The sequence below is a fragment of the Helicoverpa zea genome, chromosome 9 (genome assembly GCF_022581195.2).
Source record: "Helicoverpa zea isolate HzStark_Cry1AcR chromosome 9, ilHelZeax1.1, whole genome shotgun sequence".
Lineage (NCBI taxonomy): Eukaryota > Metazoa > Arthropoda > Insecta > Lepidoptera > Noctuidae > Helicoverpa > Helicoverpa zea.
Genome location: NC_061460.1, coordinates 4,626,760 through 4,653,037, shown reverse-complemented (window position 1 = coordinate 4,653,037; position 26,278 = coordinate 4,626,760). Strand labels below are relative to the sequence as shown.

At 34.7% G+C, this 26,278-nt stretch overlaps 1 protein-coding gene across 2 annotated transcripts in view; it reads right to left on the bottom strand.

Moving 5' to 3' along the window:
* LOC124633127 (extracellular serine/threonine protein CG31145) overlaps window positions 1-26,278 on the bottom strand; it is a 109,903-nt gene that overhangs the window by 1,408 nt on the left and 82,217 nt on the right. For both annotated transcript variants that reach the window (XM_047168226.1, XM_047168227.1), the window contains 8 exons: window positions 10,203-10,451; window positions 6,206-6,330; window positions 5,217-5,295; window positions 3,185-3,277; window positions 2,595-2,838; window positions 1,462-1,542; window positions 734-846; window positions 95-235 (listed from right to left, as the gene is read on the bottom strand). In XM_047168226.1, the coding sequence (XP_047024182.1) occupies window positions 95-235; window positions 734-846; window positions 1,462-1,542; window positions 2,595-2,838; window positions 3,185-3,277; window positions 5,217-5,295; window positions 6,206-6,330; window positions 10,203-10,451 (1,125 nt within the window). The remainder of the gene's footprint in view (window positions 1-94; window positions 236-733; window positions 847-1,461; window positions 1,543-2,594; window positions 2,839-3,184; window positions 3,278-5,216; window positions 5,296-6,205; window positions 6,331-10,202; window positions 10,452-26,278) is intronic.

Genomic DNA, 26,278 nt, shown 5'->3' with positions numbered 1-26,278 from the left:
TTTAATTTCTATTGAATGAATGATCCTTAAGCACAGCAATAATTTGCAATAGACTGCATATTTTTATGTTCTTTGAACTGACAAATATACTCACTTTAGTAACGAAGCGAGGGTAGTATGCCTCACGAGGCAGCACTGCAGCAGCGGTGCCAAAATGCTCAGTTCGTCGTGGAACGCCTTGCCGAACGCACGCCCTTGATCTAGATGCAGCGTGAACGTCTCGTTCCCGAACATTCTGCATTAATGAGATTCGTTAAACCACAAGATCAATTTGGTTATGTCCTTACAAAACTTGGAAATCTGCATTACAATGACAAGGCATATTTTAACTATAAATAGTTGGTTACTTCCAGTTTCAACGGAAAGTTATTGGGCGACAATAATTTAAGGAAACGACCTTTACGCTCGATGTTCCGGTCCTGCCGTAATAATGCAGATTTATATGCAATGTAAGTGCGGCTGATCACAAGAATGCTATTTGTACCTCTCAGTTACAATTGCCGGTGCAAACTATTGACATTGAAATTTGAACTTTACACGTTTCTTTCAAAATCGGTTTAGCATGAAATTCTTATGGCAAAATTATTTCATTACAATAATTGGCATGGCATTTTTTTGCACTAGATTTCTTTTGACAGTAAGATAGGCAGGAAAGAAAGGTAAAGGTCATCAAAAAAATGAATAATTAAAAACACTGATGATTTCAGAACAAGAGGCGACTGGAGATACGTACTTGAATGTTTCATAATGATGCCTGTCCATATTCCCGGAGAGGAAATCGAAGATCGACATGTCCATGAGGTCGAGCATTCGACGCCCGGAGTCATAGGGAGGGGTTGTGCGAACCTAGAACAAAATTCAGCTATGAATCTCAAATCAGTTCCAAAATGCTAAATGCAGGCTTCCCCTAAGCAAAAAAATGTCTTATACCTATCATAAAAAATTACATGCCAAGTAACAAAAAAAAACAACAGTGTGCAATTGTGCATATTAAATTACCCCACTAAAATAACAAGGAAATGCAAGGGGAATGACTATTCAAACTAAATATTATGATTATCGTAGTGGCACTGTGAGACTTGATAAAGTTATGTCATGTTTATAAATCACTTGTTATGTAGCGTTTTGTTATGAATGCTATATAAATAAATAACACATTTTCTTTGCGTACTTCCCCTAAGTATGACCTCCCTAATATCCTCCACTTATGTACTCCTCTTTAGGTACATTCCCTTACTCACTTTTCCATATGCACCCTTAATATACACGCCCTTATGTACAAATTTAATTTAATTTAATGAATATGAATGTAGGTATGTGCATTTTCAGCCATGTTTATCGGATGTCACTGACCTTACTTGCTGTTAGGATTCATTTTACAACACACAACTTCAGAACATCAATTCGACAACTTTAATATTTTATTATAATAACGGTTACGGATATAAAGTGCAAACTTACCGTATCACAATAATCAGATTGGAGTTCCCACTGCGCTTTTCTTCGCTTATGGTAGGATCTTCTCCAAGGATGCCGCCAAACCTGCAGACGTCACAAAATATTTGAAAAAGGAATTGATCGCCATAGATAAACTACTTGACTGGCCTAATCAAGTAGTTTATCTATGGCACAAGAATGCAGTATGATCATCAAAGTTCTCACATGAGGAAATAATATTTCGAAATGACACAAAATTACAACGCGTGTTCCCAAGATCTCAATATAGAAGCCAGCATTTAGACCTCACAAGTTGAAATAACTTAAGCCTAATGAAGTGATGTTAAATATCAAGGTTACGTCATTAATGTCCGTTACCTGATACGTGTCACCGTTCTCTGCATACAACATTACATATACATTCAACATTGACTATTAAATTCCTTTTAGATAGTACTAAGAATATACGAGCAGAGATTAGACCGAAATGGAACAGAAACTACAATTTTAATTTATAATTATTTGGCAATAAACCCTTCCTTTAGGCGCAAAGTGCGAAACTCTGTACCGTATCGTCGTCCTAAAATGTAAAGTTTACACGAGATTACCTTGTGCCCAAAATAGTAAAAGAAACATATTGTAGGTTCTTTTCCTTTTTTAGAAGTACAGGATATTCATGGATAAGCTAATATAATATTCCATGTTGCGTTGCTGTTATGGTTTTGGAGATTTTTGCGTTAGAAGTAAGTATACTTCTAGTTGGAACGAAAACAGATTTTTATGTAAAAGCGTTTTTTCTGATGTTGCGGCCAAATAGAATTTCCAAGTCTAACGAATCCAATTCAGTGAAAAGACTGTTAATGAGAAACCGTACACGTCAATCGTTTACGTTGAATTATGTACACAGTGCGGTAGGTGTAAACAGTGATTCGATCGCCCGTATGAAGTGCACGCGGTTACAGCAAGGAACGGTGAATTATGTGTGAGGAATTACGTCGCGCCGACGCAACTACATGATAATTTGCTACCAACAACCACGCTGCATTTGATAATCACAGCATTCATAATCACAAATACCTCATGTGTTGCAAGAAATTAATTGATAATGGGGTACATTATAGGTTCTTGTTCAAAATGTTTTCAATTAAAATACCAACCTTTCGTTCAGCGATGTCAGAGGATGGTAAGAACGCGGCGAAACTCCCTTCGAGCATGTCAGGGTTGCCACAAATAGCGTGTCCGGTGTCACAATAGTACGAACACTTTCCGTGGAAGCAGAAGTTATTCGCAGGGGAGACGAAGAACGTCTTGAGGATGTCACCTTCAGTCACATCGTAGATCTCTGTAGTCATATTGAGGACTCGGCCCACGACCGGCATCGCGCGACGGAAACCGAGTATCCTGGATAACACATAATTTAGATTAGCGTCACATCTATTCGTGTACATTGTGCCGAGCAAATAGGGATGTAAGATCCAGATTGTTGATTGCGGTCAAATCTTTGTTTCAATAGGTCGAGATACAATATACAAAATAAACTTTGCCTCCACATAAGGAAGATTTTAACACAGAAGTACATAAAAAAACAATGTTATGTAACAATTGCCAATTACGTAAAGGATTGTTTTAATGATGTCTAACCCCACGCATAAGTTAAATTCCTTACGAATGAGTCTTGCGGATGAGTCAATCAAAAGGCACTAAGTTCATCATACATAAATCATAGGCAAGGACTTCTCCCACATACCTGTCTAGATGAAAAGCGGCAATTTCAGCATTGTGCCTCTCATAGTCGGAAAAATAAAAATGATTTGGTAAAGTCTGCACATCACGTGCAAATCTGTGAACAAAAACATACGTTACATTCAAATTCACTCGTAAAAATTCAATGGAGGATTTGTATTACAAAACAGCCGATTTATCTTTAATGTTATGCTCGTGTCAAGATATTATAGGCGATGATTTAAGAAGATTTGAATAGATAAAGCACGAAGCTGGCGCGACTCCTACTTTACTGGCAATTGACGGCTATCTGCATTCATCAGTTTGCTGCATAAGCTTGATATGAAAACCCAGACTTAGGCATGGAAGAATTTCTTGAAATTGACATTAACCGTGTAAATGTTTATCAGTCACTTTAAGGTTAATATTACTTGTCTTTTCAATGAAATATAACTTTCCATTAATTTAAATTCCACGGACAAAAAAGCATAGAACACCAAGGTAAAATTTTATCATAATATCACCAAAAATTCTTGGCAGGTACTTATTCATGACGTAAATTGAAACCGAGCAATATAAATCCATTAAAGAGAAATATCAAATATCGACTCCCGGAGATAAGAGGACCCTGTCCTTTAAAATAAATTTATAACGTCGAAAAATGTTAAATTACGTACTAAAATGGAAAAATTACTCATTCGAAGTAACAAATGGAGGTATAATTTCTTTTGGTGTCTAATGAGTCGAATGTAGGTGCTTAATCAATTTCTCGGAAACAAAACGATTAAAGTGGCTCTTAAATCGTGAATCTGGTTAGATAGGAGCAATCCCGGGAATATACTGCACCGAGTGTCTTCCAATTTATTGTCCTCAGTGCGACTCGTAAGTGAGATAGTACAATTTAAAAAGTCTACTAACAAATGGTTTAGATTCTGTGTCCTCTTTACCTTTTCGACATTAAATACATGCTACTTATTTAGAATGTTTTTTTACGAATCTAGATTAGGATGTCGATACTATATCACGTATACAAAAGTGGCAGTCAAGGTGATAAAACTAATAGCTACTCGTACAGGGAAGGGTTACCACCGACTGTCGCGTAATTTATCGCGCCCTTGTGAATCGTGAAAGATCCACGAGGGCCTCTTGATATGTCGTCGGGGTAACCCCTCGAGTCTATAATTTTCTTGGAAAAGTTATCCAGTCCTCTAGAAAAGTTAGTTGGCTGCCTATGTTCAAGTGTTTCAAGGCAAGAATAATTTATATTGTTTTGTTTTTTTAACGCCTCCGAAATTTCAAGAACGATTTAGTAAGAGATGTAAAACTATGTGCATACATAACTCGCTTATGAAACGCCTTGCTTTGACGCCTTCAATATTATTATGATCTTTTATTTTATATGGCATCCATATTTTAAAAATAAAAGCGAAGTGCTAAGATGCCTGATACTCGATATACAGGCCTGCCGGGAGGTTCGTGAAATTCCCGCGAGTACATTTTTGGGAATGCTCTTTGTATTCTTTGTCACGTCAAAATTGTATCAGCTATCTGCTTACAGAATATTGAATATGCAATGCGGTGCGTATGTAGGTGGCTTTACGTATATGGAACAGAAATACATTCAAAGAGGTTGTAAAGTCGACTTTCCATAAGTTCACTGCAACAGTTAGGTCTAAAAGCTTTCGTAAATATATAAGCAATGTGCGCGGTATTCAATAGAAAACACAATCAACTTTAACAATGGTACGCAAGTAACAGGACTTGGCAAACTCTGTGCTTCAATAGCACTTGTAGTTGGGAAGAGTGTGGGCAAGCCGCTAAGCCGATCGCACGAAAGAACAAACTCAGAGTTTTGTGAATAGAACGAACACACCCAACAAGGTGACAGGAAAGTTGCGCCAACTCCTTCAGGAGCGTGCACGGACACTTCAAACTAGTCTCAACACAACTTGCCTTCCAAACAAAATAAAACTTACATATCTGTGAAAGACATGACAGCTGATAGACAGACACTCAAGCCAAAACTATAAATTATGGACCCTCGGCGTCGCACTCACCTCATCGGCTTGAAGAGAGCTTGGACGCCATTAGGATAGTCGATGATAAGTTTCAACTGCGTCCCGCCCTCCTTTTGCTCTGTACAGAAATAAATTATTGTTAGATAAAATAGTACCTACTAAGTAACCACTGTAACCAGCCGAATTTAAATTCAGCCTTCAAGCTAGCAATTTAGATGATTTTAGAATGTCTGTATCTGTACCGCAGCTATCGAGTGGGGGTGACACCAAAAATAAATGTAGGATATACTATAAAGTCGGATCAACAATGAAATCCATTTAAGTGGTTTAAATATTTAAGTCCAATTCGAAGTAAAGGGCGAGATTGTTGTAGCACTATTGTCCGACGGACCGCTAACCCCGCACTGATTGCAGACCCGCCCTCATTTAATATACATACCTGCCTGCCTTAGCTTGTATATATTCAAATCTTACTTATTTTTCATTCAGACATAAGATTTAGTTTTGTCTCTGTACACTAGTTTATAGAGCAAGGACATTCTTTTTCGTTTATTTTTGCCATAACAATCGGAGTCAACGTATGAATATAGTAGCAATTTTATCTAAGTGTAATAAAATGTTGATAGGAAAACTGGATTGTATTCGGAAATAGACCTAAGGCAATCGATAGTGATACATTTAACTGTAGGCATCGAATGTCCAGTCCTAGAGCGAGGGTGGCGTAAAGGTTGTCTGTCTAAACGTAATTGCTTTTCTAAGTCCGATCAACGGTGCACTGAATATTTTATGGCGATACATACTTAAATTGAGATCAGGGCCCACTCAATAGTTAAATTGATTTTAGTTATGTCGAATGTTGAATAATGTAAATAAGGCGAATAATAACAACTTCAATTTTAAACACAAAATTGCCTGTGCCCTCAAAATTAGTAAGCTACAATCTTGCACAACCAATTTGCATATCTAAATTTTGTTTAAATGGTTTTAATCTATGATGTTTATAGAATTTAAGTGGTAGGTAAACTTACCTACATGTAGGATGGGTGAAGTGGCCATGTCTTTGAGCAGCTCGTCAATTAGCGGCTCCCCATCCTCATACAATTCGTGTTGAGCTATCTTCAGTTGGAACCTTTCCAAATTAGAAGCGTTTATGCTGCAATAGAAATTGATTGGTATTATTATACGACATTAATTTCCATTGATTATCTATTATGCGGTATTCTGCCTTTTGTTTGGGTTTTGTATTGTGGAACAAACCACTAAACTGAACTATATGATAGGTAAATGGCGCGGATATAAGCCTAACAATAACGTAGGTATATCTATCAGATTTACCAGCCCAAAATACATAAATATTTTTCGAAGATAAACATAGAGACAATAGGGATGCGTAGTACGTCATCGATGAAGTTACTTTAAATTTTTCGCACACGCCCGTAAACCTAGTCGTTAACGTCAAGATTTACATGGAAGATTTTCCGTTGGTGGCGCGGCGCGCGGCAGCGTGTTGGTTTTGGCTGCGTGGAACACATAAGTGGACGTGATTTGCCTACTAGCGGGAGGTGTGAGACTCCAGGCGACACGACGCAGCACGGAACTGAATACTAAGGAGCGTACGTGTAACGTTTTCGATTTGTGGCATGCTCCGATAACCTGCATTTAGAAATCAAGCCGGCAGCTATTCTAAAATTTATTGACTCTCTTTCGGTGTCAATTGTGCCGCCAGCGACTGGGAATTCAAAAAACTGGATTGTTCCGGCCGGCGACATGTGGACGTTCATGATTCTAAACGAACACCTACCCAATTTACTTCCACGTTCTATTTGAGTTTATTACAAAGGCCGAAAAATATAAAAATCATAACAAAAGCAAACGTTCACGTTAAACAATGAATTTTCATCTCCTTTCATATTTACGTAGATGATCCCAATGTTAAAGAAAATTATGCCAATTTTTCCATGTATCAACGCAACCCTTTTTACATGATACATGAATTTGGTCATAACAGGTCCCGTCATATCACGAGCAGCGTTTTAAGGAAGCCATCATGCATTCATTCCATTTAGTTTTATTGTCAAAGACCCGCGCCTATCTCGACGGGACCCCGTAACTGGATTTTAAATAAGATTCCTTGTAGGTTTTGTGAAATTTGCCTCACAAGATAAAGAAAGGTCGCTTGTCTGTTTCATATTATAGAATCATTCCACGCTGGAAGTATGATATGATCCTTTTTTATAGTCTTGTATCAAACGAAATACTGTTGATAGTGTACCTAAAAGCGAAAGAAATGTTATATTCTTTTCATTTCTTTCACGTTGCCCTATGAGATTTGGCCTAATATTTGCTTTGGTGAAATTACCTGAAGCAGCGGAGGCCGGCCGCGACCTACCTGTTTGATTTTGATGCATACTTCAGTGGTCTGCGGGGGCAGTCGTGTTGGATGAAAGGCGATCGCCTTTACAACGTACTACATAGAAGGTTACAATGTGGCGCAGAGGCACATTCAGAGCCAGAACCACTCGGAAATATGTAAACAGTTGGTCCCGCAATGTTCGTGTTATCAAAGTTTAATTGCGGTAATAACGAAGAAACTAACAATTTAATTTGGCGACTCGCGGCGTGCTACATAAATCGTACTTGTGGATGTCAGCTGTCGGCAACTTTAGAGAATTTTCCTTGTAATGTCCTTTTCGCGTCGTTTTTCGCAGAACGTTTTAATTAATATTTCTTAACCAACTAAATATTTCTTTTATTTTGGTATTTATATTGTGCGCAATTTTCTAAACGATTAAAATGTTAAGTTGATTACTCTTTTCTGAGAATACTGTAGGACAGTTGACAACAGACGTGATTAGAATAATCAATTTGTCTGATAGGGTTGTTTGTTGAGAGTTTTCATGGCAATTACATTATTACTCAAAAAAGCCGCTCAAAAAAGCTCAAAAAAGCAGTATTTTTACTTCATAGGCTACCATTTTGACTTATTATAAAAGAAGAAAGATCTTCTACATACGATTAAGGTTACGTTTGGGTACGATACTTTGTAATTCTAGATTTTTTATATTGATAGAGTTATGTATTGAGAGAGATTTACCTAGTCCTTCTATAATTTCACCAATTATGTTTTAGACTAAAGACTACATAATTTATGCTTTAGACATGTACGTTGAATTTCGTGGCTACTGATAACTATATTTTTTTAGGACCGACAGATTTGAACCAGCACAAAAAAAAATACGCTTAATTTGTACTAAAAGATCAAAGACGACCAACATATTTTAGCAAACAGTCATTAAGCAAAAATGTGAAAATATTTTTGTTAGTATTACCATTACGTAGAAGACAAAACAAAACATCGAATTATCTTGACCCCAATGACATGCCTTGGCTTTATCGATATATACCCACCGACAAATTATTGTGACACCCTAACCTATGTATAAGGTCTTGCCAGGTATTTATAAATAGTAACAACCAAATTAATTTAGGTACTTATTTGCATTCCGTATGTTAAATTAGGTGTTATAAAGGTATCAAGCCAGATACAGTGGATAAAAGAAAAAAAAAAAAGATCTTGGCGAATTGAGAACCAAAAATACTCTTGAGATGCAACCATTTCGAAAAGTACTTAACTTTTTGTTACTGGGAGAAATATATTCTATGCCTATGAGTAAGCGAGAGCGTAGCTTGGCTCATACGTCTATAATAATGACTAACGTTGACATCTCATTCATCCTAATGGTCGATGACATGTATATGCAGCTGAGGGAAACTGAATACTCCCAAATACATGCACGAGCCCATTTTCAGTCAGTCAAAATCATTAAAGAAAGTTTAATCCCGCTTGGAAAACCCCATCATCAACTTCGGAGCTTCAGTGGTTAAATGGAAAAGATCATCTGATATTATTTAGCTATATTATATTTTTATAATATTTTACATATTGTTTTAGAATTAGCTAAATTTCGAAAATTGTATTGCTGTATTTTTTTCAAAGAATCCTATTTGATATGTTTTACAAACTTAGAGCAAAAGTAAGATAGTTGATGACGCATTAACTCTTTCACAGTTAACAGAAGTGTTGTAGCAAGAAATGATTTTCTGATACTTCCAGAACTCATTATTAGTAATGTAGCAAAACTTTTTCAATAATTACCCGAGATGGACTACATCTTCACTATCCAACTCTCTGTAAAAGATTATTCAAGAGTTAATGTGATGAAATTAAAATGACTTCTTGTAGAAAAGGAATCATAAAGAAACAAATCTGATTCAGAAGAAGAAAATAAATTGGTGAAAGAATATAACAGAGTTTCGGAATCATTGAAGGCTTTTGATTTAATCCATTCAAGAAGTTACGAAGCATCAAAAAATCACAACTAGCTTAAGTAGGCAGAAATCACATGGAAACGCGAAAATATTGGAATGCCACAGGGCAGAATTTTAGGTCCTATTTTGTTATTATTATTTTGTAACGAGTTCGAAAATTCCGTTCGGAAACACTTATAAGTACCTAATGGTTGTAACTTTATTCAATACACTAGCGCACATTCTACATACCCTATGAATAAAACCAGAACATGTTACTTACATGCTGCTAAAATAATAATTTTGAATCGTCAATTTACTATGTATGTGGAATTGATATAAAGAATTAAACAGTAGAATCCTCTAGACATGTCGTAGATAACAATAAAAGGTCTGCAGGTAATCTTTTCGTTTTAGTAATCTTTTTAGCTTATGGAGCCCATAAGGCGTCTTTTTTCGAGTATTGCTAGTATGCTTCGTAAGGTAAAGTAAGTCTAGAGTAAGTCTGTGGTCCTTAAACATAACTGGCGAAATATGGATATGCCTAATCATTCTTATAGGTTATTTGTTTAATGATTGATAGGCCTTTAGGTCCTTTAATAAGTACGTTGTTAAAAGAAACATGAATGGATGTAGAGCTTACGGGGCCTTTATTCGGGGTCACAATATATTTGGCTAAAACAACAGAACAGAAACTCAAAAATATATAGTAGGTACCTTGGTTCTAAGTCTTCCATCTCCCCAATAGTCGGGTTCTCTGGCCTCAGGATGTTGAGATCCCGATGTGGGGGTATAATGACCGTATGGTCCTCAGCCTTGCCCTGGATCTGCGCGAATATAATCCTCTGCAGGTCCTCATATCTGTCGGATGGAGGTGCGGGGGTGCGGGGTTCAGCGTCTGTCCCTCCTCCGCTCGTCTCACTCGGAGCCGACTGCTCGTATTCTCGAGACCCGTTGCTGCCATTGCTGTTGAAGAAAGAGACGATTGAGTATTGACCTTTTAATGAATATAGGTAAAGACGATGTTACGTGAAAACGCAACTAAATAGTTTCACATATAAAAGAGCTAAACTAAGTTTAGACTAGCTAGTTTAAACAAAGTAGCAAACATATTTAAAACAGACATACAAAGCTTAAAGGAACTAATATTGGACTGCTAAAATCACTCGCTCGAGCTAAGCATTCACAAGTTGAATGGGTAGAATTCAAGGAATGTGTCGGACATTCCTTTCACATGAACGCGCAAAGCTTCATCTGAACAATCTCTTCGAGCTAACTTTAACTTCCACAGTGTGGGAATTACTTGCAGGAAAAAGTGATTTTGCAACTGCTGTAACCACAAATGCGAGGTAACTGTCCTGCAATTTACTGCAAGGTGCATAATACGTACCGCTTAGTGTGAGAGCTTTTGGTCACAACATCATTTAACTAACGCGGACTCTTCGTCAAGCTGATTTATTTATATTGCCAATTATGTATGTGGGGACAAAATATACAGAAAAAGAGTGATAAAAACCTGACAGACTAATAAGTTAGTCAGTTAAGTTAAGTATTTAATTTTGTTTGTACCAAGACGTATAAATAAGACAAAGTAAGTAGAAGGAATCAAACGACCAAAATATATTTAAACGAAGACTGCCTAAAATATGAACAATATACTTTTTCAAGTGATTTCAGCTTTATCATTAAGTACTGCTATGATATTATTTGGACTTAAATAAATGCTTTTAATGAAACACAATTTAATTGAAACTTTACAAAAACAAGTGCTCTTCGAAAATAATTATTTGTATTCTGGTATCGGCTTATTGTTAGACTTATCAATTACGTTTGAAAATGTTATTAATTGAAAGGTATTAAGAAATTAAGCTTGTCTATTATACAATATTATGACTGTTACCATTACTGTTTATTGATTATTTAAATTCTGAGAATCCATCAACTTCGTATTATTAATTTCTAAGTAGATTTATGTCATTGTGAAAAGGCTTAAAAATAAGTACAATTCTACTTGTGGGCCAATATAATTCTTGAGTGGTGCAAATGTAACAAGGTTTGGTGACATTTAGAGATAAGATAAATCAACTAATTGGAGCTGCGCCTAGGTACATGAACTTTTTCGAAAGGATTATACTAATATGAAGCTTTTGAACCGAATATTAACGAATTAATTAGTTACATACGCCAGATTTTTTAAGAACTTTTTGTTCACAGATTCTTTATAGAATGTTTTGCTTCGACTGTCATTTGTTGAATATATATTTTTCCATTGGCTGATTTCAGCCGTAAGCCAGTTTTCCTCAACTACCTAACGATTAACAGAACATAGTAAAGACTAGCTTACATACTCGTTTGTGGGTAGTAGGCAATCCGTCACGTTTTGACTGACCCACTGGCATGGCGGCACATCGGACGCCATATATTCCTCACTGTTTGGCATACCCAGCAGGCGTTGACGGCTTGACAATCACGCATGATTATATTTTTTAAATCAACTCTTTTAAGTAATCCTGCCTATGACTACTACTTACTAGGTACTATGTAGTAATTTGGCAGTGTCATTAAACGTTTGAGATAAGATAAGTCTAAAAGTGACATTTGTTTAATCATGCTGCTCACCCTAAGTGTCGTTCATTCAAATATATAAGGAATATCTATGCTCATGTTGTATATGTACTTTCCTTTTCGATATTTGGCATGTACTCAGTTTTTTTTTTTTTTTTTTTTATTTGTTTCTTTCACATAATACTACACATTTACCTTAAACTAGGCATGCAATTAGACCTCTAAGGTCTGTCTTAGCATGCCATGGCCAGTGATTGGATCAACGCGCTCATTACAATTATGTATTGATAAGGTCAATTAAATAATCTTTTAGTTTACGTTTAATACTTTTATTGTTCAGTGAGTCTCTAAAGTCAACTGGAATCTGGTTGAGTATAGTAGGTATCATGAACGAAGCGGTGCGTCTACCATAAAAATTATTTTTACGTGGCACTTGTAGCAATTTTAATTTGGCTTGACGTGTGTTTACGTTGTATTTCACTGGATTTTGTATGTCCTTGTTGTCAAAGTGATCCATGAGGAATAGATACTCAGCTCGCACCTGTACAGGTAATACCCTGCAGTACTTAAACAACCCTGCATAATTGTCTCGGTATTTATTTTTTATACTGCTTGGTACCACAAGTTTCAACAGTCGTATTTGCAAATTATATATTTTATCAAGATATGTTTTAAATGTGCGTCCATAACTTGTGAGGCCATATGATATTATTGATTCTGCGAGAGCTGTGTACATTTGTAGTAGGATTCTGTACGGTATTTTGCGCTTTATAATTGAAAACTTTGCGAGTATTGCACGTAGCCTGTTACAGACAGAATCCACATGGTAACCCCAGTTAAATCGGTTATCAATAATTAAACCCAGATAGGTATGATAAGGGACTTGATCTATCGAAGAGCATTGGCATTCCGGTAAGTTATTATGCAGACAATCGTGACTATGTGCTATTATTCGAAAAGGACGACAGTTGCTTATATGGCTCGAGTGTACATGTATAACTTTGGTTTTTTGAGGATTCAGAACAAGTCCCATATCATGGGCCCACATCGCCATGATGGTAAAGTCTTTTTGCAAGTTATCTACGGCCAAATTAAGGTTTTTGCTAGCGGAAAGTAAGCAGGTGTCATCAGCATATTGATAAAGAGAACAGTGTGTTATTACATTTTCAAGGTCATTGACATATGCCAAGTAGTGAAGCGGTCCAGACACCGATCCCTGAGCTGTTCCTTTTGTCACGTTTACATGTCTACTAAGGTTATGACCAACTTTCACGCAATAACTTCGATTGCGCAGATATTCTTTGCACCAATCTAGCAATGTACCTCTTATACCTGAATTTTCGAGTGTTTTTAGTAAGATATTGTGTCTGAGAGTATCAAAGGCCTTGCTGAAATCAATGAACACAAGTATCACATGCTGTTTGTCGTTTAAGTACTTGTTTACTTCATCAGTAAAATTAGAAAGTAGCTGAGCCGTAGATTTTTTACTTTGGAAACCATACTGTGCCTTGGAAATTATGTCGTTCTCTCGATAGTAGGTGTGTATTTGGTCGCATATGTATTTCTCTATTATTTTGTTTATTACAGGCAATATCGTTATGGGTCTATAATTTGACAAGTCATTGATTTTACCTTTTTTATGAATGGGCCTTACTATTCCTGTTTTTAGATCTGATGGATATTTTCCTTGTTGAACACTCGCATTAATTAACTTTACTATTGCATTTACAATTTTATCTCCTATTCTTTTGATATCCAGTACTCTTATGGAGTCATAACCAGCTGATTTGTTAATATTTAGGTTTTTGATGATTTTAATGATTCTATTAGGTGTAGCTTTTTTAAATAACATTGATCTATCTTGAGATTTCATAAATTCAAAATTATTCAACAAGGGTCTGTCACACCCTTGCACAATACCAGATACACTATTTTCAAATTCCGTTGCAAAGTCATTAGCGACACTCAATTCATTATTGGATCCATTTAAAAAGGCGTTCGTAATCACCTCGTCTACAGACTTTACTATTTTGCCCGTAAGTTTATTTAATATTTCCCATAATTTTTTGAGGTTATTTTTGTTATTAGTTATTTCTTTTCTGTAATAATTATTTCTTGTGTTGAATATAGTTTTATTAACCTTGTTTCTAATTTTATTGTATTCTAACCTAAGTGTTTTATTACCGGGGTCACTTTTCCATTTAATAAACGTTTTGTCTCTTTTAGCGCAACTTATCCTTATTTTATTATTAACCCATTTTTCACAATCTCTTTTGCTCGAATTATTTATCTTTTTATAGTATTTGCATTCATCGTAGCATTTTATAAAATTATTTTTTATGTAATTATATATGTCATTTGCACAGTTTATCTCACCTGTCATTTCCCAATCAGTACACTCTAATAGTGATGTTAATTTCTTGTTGTTAATAGACTCAATGAACTTTGGATCTTTAACTTTAGGTATAGATGCAATAGTGACAATCGTCATACGATGATCTGCTAAGACAGTCCCCAGAGCAGCCGAATAAAGGTCATGAATGCATGATCTCACGAAAATGTGGTCAATACAAGTTTTTGTGACAATATTGCCTTTTGTTTCAATTCGTGTAAAATCTGAGATCGCACATTCAAGTCCACTCTCAGCTAGTTTACTTAGATAGTGGTTGCTTATGTTATTTATAGTTTTTATATCTATATTAATGTCTCCTAACAATATAAGATCAGTTTTCTTTACATCATCAGTATTAATTGCACTGTAAAGTTCGTCAATAAACAGGTGTTTGCTTTCTTTTGGTGGTCTATACACTGCACAGATGTGAATATTATGATTTTGCTGCGTTGTTAATTTACCTAATATACATTCACTGTGCCTAGATTTATTCTTTATCAGCTGAAATTTATGCTTATTATTAACATATAAAATAATCCCACCACCTTTCCTACTTTTACGTAAAATGCTATATAATGCAAATCCTGCTAATTGATACATTGATACAATTTGTTCAGATATCCCCACCTCCGTGAGAACTAACATGTCAATTTGTGAATTTACTGAGATTATGCAATCTACTAGAGTATCAAATTTTTTTATTAATGATCGTATGTTAGTATGTACTACATTTATATTTGTTGTGTTTTTCGGTAGTTTGCTAATATATGTAGGTAAATCAATGCAATCAAAGATTTCCCTGATATTACTAAAGGCAGCCATTATAATAATTTAAATACAAGAAAAATATTTTTATGCTTGTTTATCTTATGAGCTAATCGTCTTCTTGTTGTGAAGATTTCGTATGTCTTCTTCACATCTAATCACAAAGATTTTGTCTTTTCCAGTACTGTCGACTTCGCCTTTCTTCACTAATACTTTCCCATTTTGGAACCAAATGTATTTATATTCCTGTCGTAGCTGTTGTTTAGCCATCCACATAAGTTTTCTATTTACTTGTGATAACGCGAACCGTACGTATAATTTTGTAGGCGCTTCATTATAGGAATCAGACAATATATCAGCTGATGTCAAGTTAATTTGCTTGGCGGCGCGTGTCCAACATTCCACGTCCCTGTGGTGTCCTAGTTCAACCTGTAGAATGCCTATGTTCTGGTTCGTATTAGTCCGTTTCACGCTTTTTATCTTTTGTTTGTCAATTCCCATTTTTTCAGCAATAATACTTGTGATTTGCAGCGGTTCTTCATTTTTTACGTACGGTATTCCGGTAATTTCAATACAGTTGTTCAATTTGTCCTGGTCTATCTCATTCAAACGTTGTTCTAAAGATGTGATTTTAGTTTCGTAGTGTGTGATTTTGTTGCAAAGATAGTTATTTTTATTTTCCATTTCTTTTAGCTTCTGTTTCATCATTTTAATTGCTTCCACAAAATCATCAATTTTTCCCGTGAAAAATTCAATAGAAGCTTGTAATGGCTCCAGTTCTTTTTGAACAATTTTTTGAACCTCGTTTGAGATATTAGACAATAATGTGTTCATATTTATCGGAAAGTTAGTTGAGGTGGACGGCTTTGAAGTTAGTATATCCTCATCGTCGTCTTCCTCTGGGACGATAAATGATTTCCTAGCAGGAGAATGACGGTGACATTCGCTGCACTTCCATTCCAAACTTTCAGAGTTACGAATAGCTATTAATTGCTTTTGCGTGAGACCGCTGCATGTTATATTTGCATGCACAATTTTGCCACATTTGCTGCATTCTAATCCCGGGCTTTTAGTTGTTATTGTTTTGTTGCAAATATCGCACTTCGGCATTATATTATTGTATGTAACACTATGTAGGTATTTGGGTAAATGGTAATTGTATTACGTACCCACACCACCGCCAATAATTATTCGTCTCCGTAGTAAACGTCGCGGCCAAAAGGTCTTAAGCGCCGTGCATTAGCCGTCACTTACGCGTTTCAACACCCAATCGTTCTATGTTCTCACAATTCACAAAAGTTTTGTATTGTTTATTTGTAATTTGTATTAATTACCACAGTGCTGAGGTTTATTAACTGGTTTATAGTTTATGTTGTTGCTTTTATTGTACACTATCGATTTAACACCAAACTAATCACGAATACTCATAAAATATACTATATTTCAATTTTAAAAGCGCGTTGACCTCAGTGCGTATGCGCTCGTAAAGAACTCGTACGAATATTGAAAACTCGTACGAATATTGAGATTTGTTGAGATTGCCTAGCATGAACGGCAAATCTTTCCTAGTACTAGAACTAAGGTATTTTATTGACAGCGTAAACATTCATCATTAATCCTCATCTATCCAACTATCTTTATCATTTACTAGGCACTTGCAACTAGCGGTCTACGACAACGGCCCTCTTCGTAGACCGCTACGAATTTTCATTTATCCATAGATACTACCTACCAAAAAGTATGAAATACCTTTCTATTGTCTATTTAATGAAATTTATTTCCAGAACATTGTTTTGCGACTACAATTACTTAATTTTATCTTTTCATTATGACTCAGGTACTGAACTAAATTCTATTCAACAACTATTAAGTGTCTACAAATTGCTTTTGCGGTCAAAGTAAATACTTGACTTTTCCAAATCACACTTCAACATTTAGGTTATTGTAGAGTGTATTGTTTTGGTGTATCGATAGCACTAAGCCCGCGCACACTAGAAAACTTTAAATCGTCCGATAGTTGATTTGGGCTCATAAATCAGTATGAAGATGAATCCTACACTTAAGTACACACTCTACACCCCAGAGGGGCCCACCAGGGCCAAGGCTAGCTGGGGCTGCTGAATTTTTCGAAAGAGTTACAGCGGCCCTGGTACATAAAAGGCCTACGAAGGAACGTGATGGGTTTCAGTCAGTAAGAGTCTGACACGATGTCTAATGATTTTTTAATGAAAAAAAGTACACAGTTAACAACGATCAGGTATTTGTTCGGTATCAGATCGACTAAAAACTTTGATTGAATTCAAAATTTTCTAAAAAAACAAAGTTTTTAGTCTGCAGGTTTGACTCCAGTCTAAATCACTCAGTAACGTTGACTCAAGTGTTTGCGATAGCGTTGCCAATTGTTTACAGATCTAATCATTACGAACTTGCTGTTACGAACACAGGTGAAATTGTAATCAATAATGTAGTAGTCACTCTGTGGAGTTTTGTTACTTTTTCTTAGAGAAGAGGTTAAATTAATAACCTGTTGAGAAGGAATCTCTTTGATGGTTTTTTTTTAAATATTAATGTTTGGTTTCATATTTTATTACCTAAAATAATATGACTAATCTCTTTGTAAGAGGACAGCCGCCGTGGCCGATAATTGTAATCGGCTAGGCCGACATCACCTGAAATTGCAGTAGTGGCAATCTGAGTTAGTTGATGATAATTCCTACAGCAAATGTGTTTCTTATGAAAACTATTACAGTAAAACTACCTATATCAGACCAAACAAACATGAGTCAGAAAAATGGAAATTATTCAAGTGACGTAGGTGTATGCATTGGAATGTGACCACAAAGGTCTCTAAATAACGGGAGGCTATAATTAGTTTGTCAATGATTATTATGAAATTCCGATTGATTAAAAAATAAGTAGCATTAAACGAGTATAAAATGATTTATGCAATAATCATAAACGACTTCATTGCTCTAATTAAGAACGTGTAGCGGTCATGTTCAGGTAAATGTACTTACGTCTAGCAATTTTTACATAGATTTTTGTACAAAAAAATAAAAAAAAAACACATTGATAACAATACTACTTTAAGGTCAAGTGGCTATAATGAAATTGAATATGTAAGGTATATTTAATATTATTTTATTAGATCTGCTAATACATTATTTATCTGTGGAATTTAAGTTATTCCCCCGTCTTTCAAGCTTCGAAGTGACCTGGCAGTCAAAGTTCACAACGAAATAGACAGCGCATTAAAAACAATACCTCTTTATTATACCGTCACTCATCACAATAATGTTATTACCCGAAAATATTAGAGATAATATCATAACCATCTGTTTATAAGTGCTCTGATAATAATGAGATCGATCATTTATTTTGGGTCGCTGCCAGCAAATGTTCTTGCGAATAGTTTCAGGTCTCGTAATAATTGTTTACGTAATTTTAATATAATTTCTTGTAATTATTCTTATAAAAGAAGTAGAGTGTGTAAATGTCAAAAAGGCAATTTTAACTCAATTATGCCCTTTCTTAAAAATAATTAAGGGTTGAAATGAAGGTGTGGTCATTAAGATCATGAAGAGGTTAAGTTGTTGAAATTGACTGTCTGAGAATCCATTTATTCTGCAAACAAATCTTTTCGAAACAATAATTAAATAAAAAATACATTCACAACAATAAAACTACATCTGCGCAAAAGTAATTTATTAGCAAAGAACCATCCCGAGTGACGGCTATGACGCGATGCACCGCGGGCCAATCACCGCTTTAGCCCGCCCCCACTCCTCACTTCATACACAAAAGGGACCGAATAAATTACTTCTGCGCAGGTGAAGGTCAGAGCTCAAGATTCGTGCTGATAACTATACCAACGCTAGGACGATCGGCTGAAATATCTAAAATTATAACTCTAACTTAGCTATTTTTAAACCCAAGTATTTTAAGCGAAGATAATCACGCAACTAAAATTACCAAATTGCTCAGTTTTTGTATGTACGTATTCGCTTTAATAAGACAATATAATCGTGATATATCCTATTGTAAGAGGTTTTTACAAGCCGCAAGCGCGCACATTGTCTCAAAAGGTATGTTTACGAAACAGCGTAACTTGGCAGCACACTTTATACTTTCATTGGTTTGTGGTTTAAGGAAAAGGTACATTTTTATCGTTGTGATGTCAATTTTTAATGACAGATGCTTATATTTTCTTCATCATTGCTCATCATTCATGCCCGGGTTGGTAGGGTTGAGGAGGTCAGATAGGCAGTCGCTTCATATTAAACACTGGTTTGCAGCTGCATCCGATTAGACTGGAAGCCGATCCCAACATTGATAGGAAAAGACTCAGGATATGATGATCTCAACAGTATTGTAGTTAGTCAGTATATAATAGTTTTTGGATAAAATTTACATACCATATGTTTAAAACAAATGAGTTCTATATGTATAGAAATGAAGCAATGTTTTTCTTTTACATCTGAAGTGCTAAAGGTACTAATGAAATAAACCATCTTCATGTACCTACTATTTATTTTTCACACTTGTCCCGATATTGTGACATTCGGTCAACTCGTCTTGAAGGTTGCCATAAACAAGAAAAAATGTTTACCTTTTGATTTTTGTAATATCACCCATTTATTTATTTATTTTTATACACACACTTAATAAAGAAAGAAAACAGAAAAAAAATAATTTACAAAGGTAATGCTATTTCTAAAGAAATCTCTTCCAGCATAACTGCGAAAGGAGAATGAGCCAACCATTTATTTGTGTTCGATTATATTTTTTAATGATTTAACAATGCAATGGCTTGACTTAGTTTTATGAATTTTATGACACTGTAGAAAAACTTTAATTTCTGCGTAACAAGTCCTATTAATGGAAAAAAATAACGAAGTATTCTATTGTAAACTTTACGTAGCAGTTATAACTTATAATTTAATAAATGTCTGTTACCTTCTAATATAAACATAGAAATTGAGAAATAAGTAATGTATTGTGTATTAATTTGGCCTTAGTTCTACCAAATCTAGCTAGTGTAAATTGTCACTGTTGTAATATTTTTCGCAACATTCTAAATATAAGAGGACAGATACGAAGGACACCCTAAGCTCACGCGTTTTGTTTTAGAAACCACAACAGTTTTGTGGTTACCCTAGTCATATCCTCACCTTTTATGAAGAAACAAACATATGTATATTAAATCCTAAAGATTTACATATGATAAAAACAACGTGTTTTATACACTATGAGACATAGCTCAAATCCCTGACTTTAATATAACACCATAAGTACTATTGTGATTATATATATCTTTAATTGAGTAGCTAACCACTTCTAAAGAAAACTTGAACCAAAAAAACATAAAAAATGAAAACTGGAAAATATACTGATGCCTGGAGCAGTGGTGACTAACCTATCCTACATCAGTTTTCTTGATATGATATGACGCAATTAAAATGAACGCATAGACTGAAACTGCGATGCATTGCCCATACGTAACAATAAAAATACTAGAGAGCCACAACTCAAAAGGAATCCATATTTTGAAAATCCTAACATACAGGTCCAAGAACACTTTTTTCTATTTACTTTTACTTACTTTAAATAAAGTTCTAGGGTAGGTTTGCATGTAAGGTAGTCATATCTCTAGGTAATTAGTAATCAACACCGTAGGTAACAGTACACAGTAGGTAATTAGTAGTATAATGAATGCTTGGCTTATAATATTCATTACCTAATAATGTAATTAGTAATTACTATTGAAAGTAGCAGGGGATCAATTTAGATGATACAGAATTGCAAATAGGTTTGCACGTACCGGACATTATGTACCTACGTATTACCTAGGTTCACCGTTGCGGTTCTTAAATATGTGTATAGCGTTAGGTGAAGAAAATTTTATTTCACCAAAGAGGTTTTCGCATATTATGGTTACTTAACTTTTTTTGCCTCCCGTATTTACGCCCTTAAGCGCAATTCTCACTGCATCCCAGCATCCGCAGTTTCATAGACGATTGGCTAAGCTACATTATATGCAACGCAGACCTCCACGTAGGTTCACTAGCCTTTGCAATATTTTATTCCCTCCAATAGATTAATTTTATTTTGAGTGTTGGTTCTGCTCAGAACAACTACGCAGTTGCACATGCCAACTCAATATGCATCAGAGTGCATCATTTTGAATAAATACCTGCTAGTTGTCATCCTTGTTATACTTAAATACAATATAGTAGGTAAATACATAAAAATAACAATAACTTTTGTTTCTCTTTATCGGTTCGCATGTATCTTTTAATACTTGAATGCATTTGAAATAGCATCACGGTCATAGTACGATTGAAATGTTAAAAATAGATGGGGAAAAACTGATAAAAATATGGCTAAAAATACCTACATCATAATTTAGTCAGTAAAAATCAGATTTATTCATCAAGATTTATAAATAGGTATAGTTATAGTAGTGGGCAGAGCTTTAATTAGCAATCAGCGGCAAAATAAATGTTAAGATTAAAATAAACAAAAATAGTCCACCAAAATAAAAATTATTGTGCATGTTTTTAATTTATTTTACCTACAATTTAAATCCTTATGCATTGAAAGAATTTGGCATAGTAACATATAGGCAGAAGAATAATAACGGAATAGTGAAATTATTAACCATTTGATAACCAATAAAGGTTCTTAAAACTAACTTATCTTCGTCTTTTACAAATCAAGCTTTCGTATTTCTCTGACGCATGTTAATCTATTTATTATGCCCACGATATAAGTTCATGTTACTTGACTACTAGTTTGCTGAGTATATATTTACATTTTTACGTATCTGTATTGTTTTTCACTGTACAAACAAAACCTAGAGTGCCAGAATCATATTTCATTTGTTTAAATCCTTATTTGCGCAGCCGAAGTGACAAATTAATTAGTGCATTGTTTTCTATAACAAAAGCTGTCAACTTTTAATAATAGACCCTCCTTCGTGGATACGCAGAACAAAAAAAAAATGCATTGATACTACGGTGAATATGCGTAATTATGATTTCTATAGACTTCCAGAAGGTAGATGTAGAAAAACAACTTTGATATTGGAAAAATGTAAGGGAAAATGGGTTCGTTTTAATTGATTGTATATAGATTAAGTACTTATAAAGCATGTAAGTACCGTAGTAGTACAAGATGTTTTAATCATAGATGATTCTTAAAAAGAGGTATAATATTTACACTTTTACAGGCAATCAAATCCGAGACGGTTCAAAACAGTTTTCATAAAAGGTATCCTTCAGTTATTTAGTTCAGAATATGAGCTAAGAAGAAAACGTACCTACTCAAAATTCATTTTCATTCAAAAATACAAAGTACTTAAGTAGGATAGGTAGGTGCTTCAACATACCTACTCCTTGTATCTGTTCTATCTATGTTCAAGACTCTTAGATTTGACCGATATTCTTATCTAGAACCACAAGATAAGGTCTTAATAAGTAGCACTTTAGTGTTACATTAGAACAAGATTATTATATCAATCCTGCTTGAAGTTTTGACGATAAAATTACTAGCAAAAATATATTTGGTCTTGATATTTTTAAGGCCAATGACTTTAGACGCATTTATATGTAAATACGCTAAAAGATACAATATTTTTTGTTGTAACATTCCACATATTGTTACAAGATAAGCCTTTTTAATGACCCACTACCAGGCAATGGCCTCTTAAATAGGAAAAGAAATAAAAAGTTTTCGTAATCACTAAGCATTTGGACTTAAAAACGCAAACCTAAGTATAGAGGTATTTTTCTATCACTTGAAATCGCCATCTTTGAAGATGCTTTACAGTACAAGCTATATATAAAGCTTTTCTTTTAAATACCTCTACAACGTAAGGCAAAAATATAAGTTTTCCATAGCGTCAGGACAAATTTTAATGTGTTTATCGTCAGCAACCCCAGCGGGGCCTAGTAGGACCAAGGCCTGCCGGGGCTGCGGGATTGTTCGAAAGAGTTACCGCGGCCCTGGTACGTAAAAGGCCTATGACGGAACACGACGGTTTTTAGTCAGTAAGAGTCTGACACTCCCTCACTGCTGCTAACCCACAGCGGGACCTCGGACATTTGATGATTTTTGACGTCGTTAAAAAAAAGGGCTCGGTACTTAACAATCAACCCTATTTTCCTTAACTCTCAGTTTTAGGACATCTTCAGACCGGTCTTGTGACTAAAGTATTAACTCATCGCCTTTATTAATTCCACTTTGTAACTATTTAGTAAGCCAAGCCTCATGTTGACGTGTCCTTCGATACGCTGCGAACAGAATTGATTATAAGCTGACAAGCACGTTCACTAACAAGAGATGCTGGGACAGATTGTACAATTGAAGACATAATTTTTTTCTAAGCAGCAATTTCTGTTATCAAAAAATAATATATTATTAGGCATACGTAGGGTATTTTGGGCTTTGGCCCCCAAAGCTCAAAGAAAATTGATTTGATACTGTTAAATTTAATATTTAATTTAATATCAAAACAAATTGAATGATATAGTAATTATGGCAGTAAGGGCACTGGAAAAAGGTTTCTAGGACCTATTAAAATATACATAGTTTTATATTGCAGATGACCTATAAAAAGCAGTAAAATGCGTGTTAGGCTAGCGAACTATAGCAAAGGCTAATAACAATGATGGCTTCCACTAGGCAACTCAACGACCTAGGAAAGGTCGCGAGCGCCGTTGGATGCAAATGACCGGGAACCTTTCGTTGTAGATAAACTTTATATGGACTGTTTTTCAGAGGAAATTATAACAAAGATGGAATTGTTACTAATATTATAAATCTATGGATAAGAAAGTAACTCTTTCTGTTCGTGTTTACGCCAAAATTCTAAACTAAAACGAAATTACAATTTAGTTAGTACACGGATAATTGACTGGCAGAGAAAGGATACATAGGCTTGTTTTTACGCGATAGAGGGACATTTTACCCTCGGAATGCTATTGGAACCACGGGGTGCAGTCAGTAAAGTTAGAGGTACTAAAGTTTGAAGGAAACAAATGACAGCTGAGATGTAGGCTGCTACACTACAATTTTGCAGGTTTAATGACCCCAGATATTTGAACAAATATTTGCATCACCTACGCATTGATGTTTTGGGACAAAATGTTTATGTTTTTACAATGTCAACTAATGTATTTGTAAGCCACACCTACGATGGCAGTTTTTTTTTTCTATGCGTCGCAATTTCTTACAATAGAGGATTCGTTATTCTCTCAATATTCGTGTAAATAATTAAAACAAACTGCAAAAAAAAAGTTTCGCGGCGAAAAATCAAGTTGGTTTTTATTTTATTTAAACTTTTGTATTATGATGACTTGCTCAAAAACTCACAACTATTATAATTTAACAGGAAATTCCGTCTATGGCATTTAGGAAAGAATATAAGTAAATAAGCATATTAGGTTTACGAAGAATTTTTTGATAAGTGTATCGATTAGAGAGATAAGTTGATAATGTCCGAATTACTAATGTTATCTTTTCATCTAGAATGCGCTGATAAGCTATGTTATGTACACAAGCGATAGACTTGTTCGCACTTAGATAATTGTGCAAAATTATGTTATTGAACTCGTACAACATAATATTGCGACAGGTTTCATAATTTATATTAGGTACCGTGGTTCGATTGTTGCAAACCTAATATATTTATGTTCTTATGTTCAAACCCCTGAAGGGATTATATGTCTGTTTAGTAATACAGATATGGTATGACCGTTTCTTGGTGCAGTTGAGAGCTCTGTCAGACAGTATAATTTTTTTATTCTTCCTTGGAAATTGACATCTGTAAACGGCACAAAACATTCGGTACCTCTATAATATTTTTATTTGTTCCTATCAAGAACTTCAAAATAAAATTTGATCAAAACAAACGATGTAAGCAGAATTCCTTAATTAACATAATTAGTGTCTATTACCAGACATTTAAATAAGTAGTCACATCGGCCTATTGTAAAGGTATATGACCCATTACTATACCTATGACTTATTGTCTAAATATTGCCTGTTCTAATCTGCATTGACGGGACAAATGGGTTCAATTGCTTTTAAATTATTTTCACCTCATTTAAGAGAGTTTGACATATTGAGACAAATAGCAGCTTTGTGAATTATTTAAGTGCAATTCATACCTATGTATGTTATTTCGAGGAAGCAGTTGGTGAAAAGTAATTGAGAGAAATAGAAGTGATGGATTGCCAAAGCTAGAAGTTATTATAATTTGTCTTAGTAAAAAAGTTAGTAGGAACATTAGCAGATTGGCAATTAAAGTAAATGATGTTATATCGAGTTTGATAACAATTATTTTGTTCTAGGATTTGAAAACTTAAGATTAATTAGGTCATTACTTTACTAATGTCTAATTTTTAGTTTAGGGTTTAGTCTAAATTATATCGATTTATTTATTTACAAACTTAGCATATACAGGTTCGTAAAATATTACTTATCAATACTCGTTTTTCATGGAATCGTCTATGAATGCTAGAAGTATGCAAAGCAGAAGTATCTTCACAGCCATAATATCAATAAGAATTTATCGATTCCAGGAAAACAATCACAGTAAATAATGGCGATGTTTTCAATTGCATTGTTTTGTGGTCAAAGCCAATGATGCTGTGGTATTTAGCGGGATCGAGTTTCTGAATAAATCGAAACGGGAACATCATATAGGTAAGTATTAGGCCGATCGGCTGATCTGATTTGCCTAGCCTTTTCCTGTACCTTTAGAATCAAACTTGTAGACATAAAGAACAGCTTTATACTTTCAGTGTTTAGTGAATTATAATATTTATATTTTATAATGTTTTTTTTGTAACCAATGTCTCTGGTCAAAATTTAAGACATTGATGGTCATCATGATTAAGGGAAATGCGTAGATAACTGATAAAAACTTTATCATAATTAGATATGCATTTCAGACTTTTTCGGATAACACCTATTTTTATTTCATAGCGCGAGAATAAAATATTGAAAATAAAATTGAATATTCTCAGAAAGGTTTACCTACAAAATATCAAAGTTCTGTAGTATA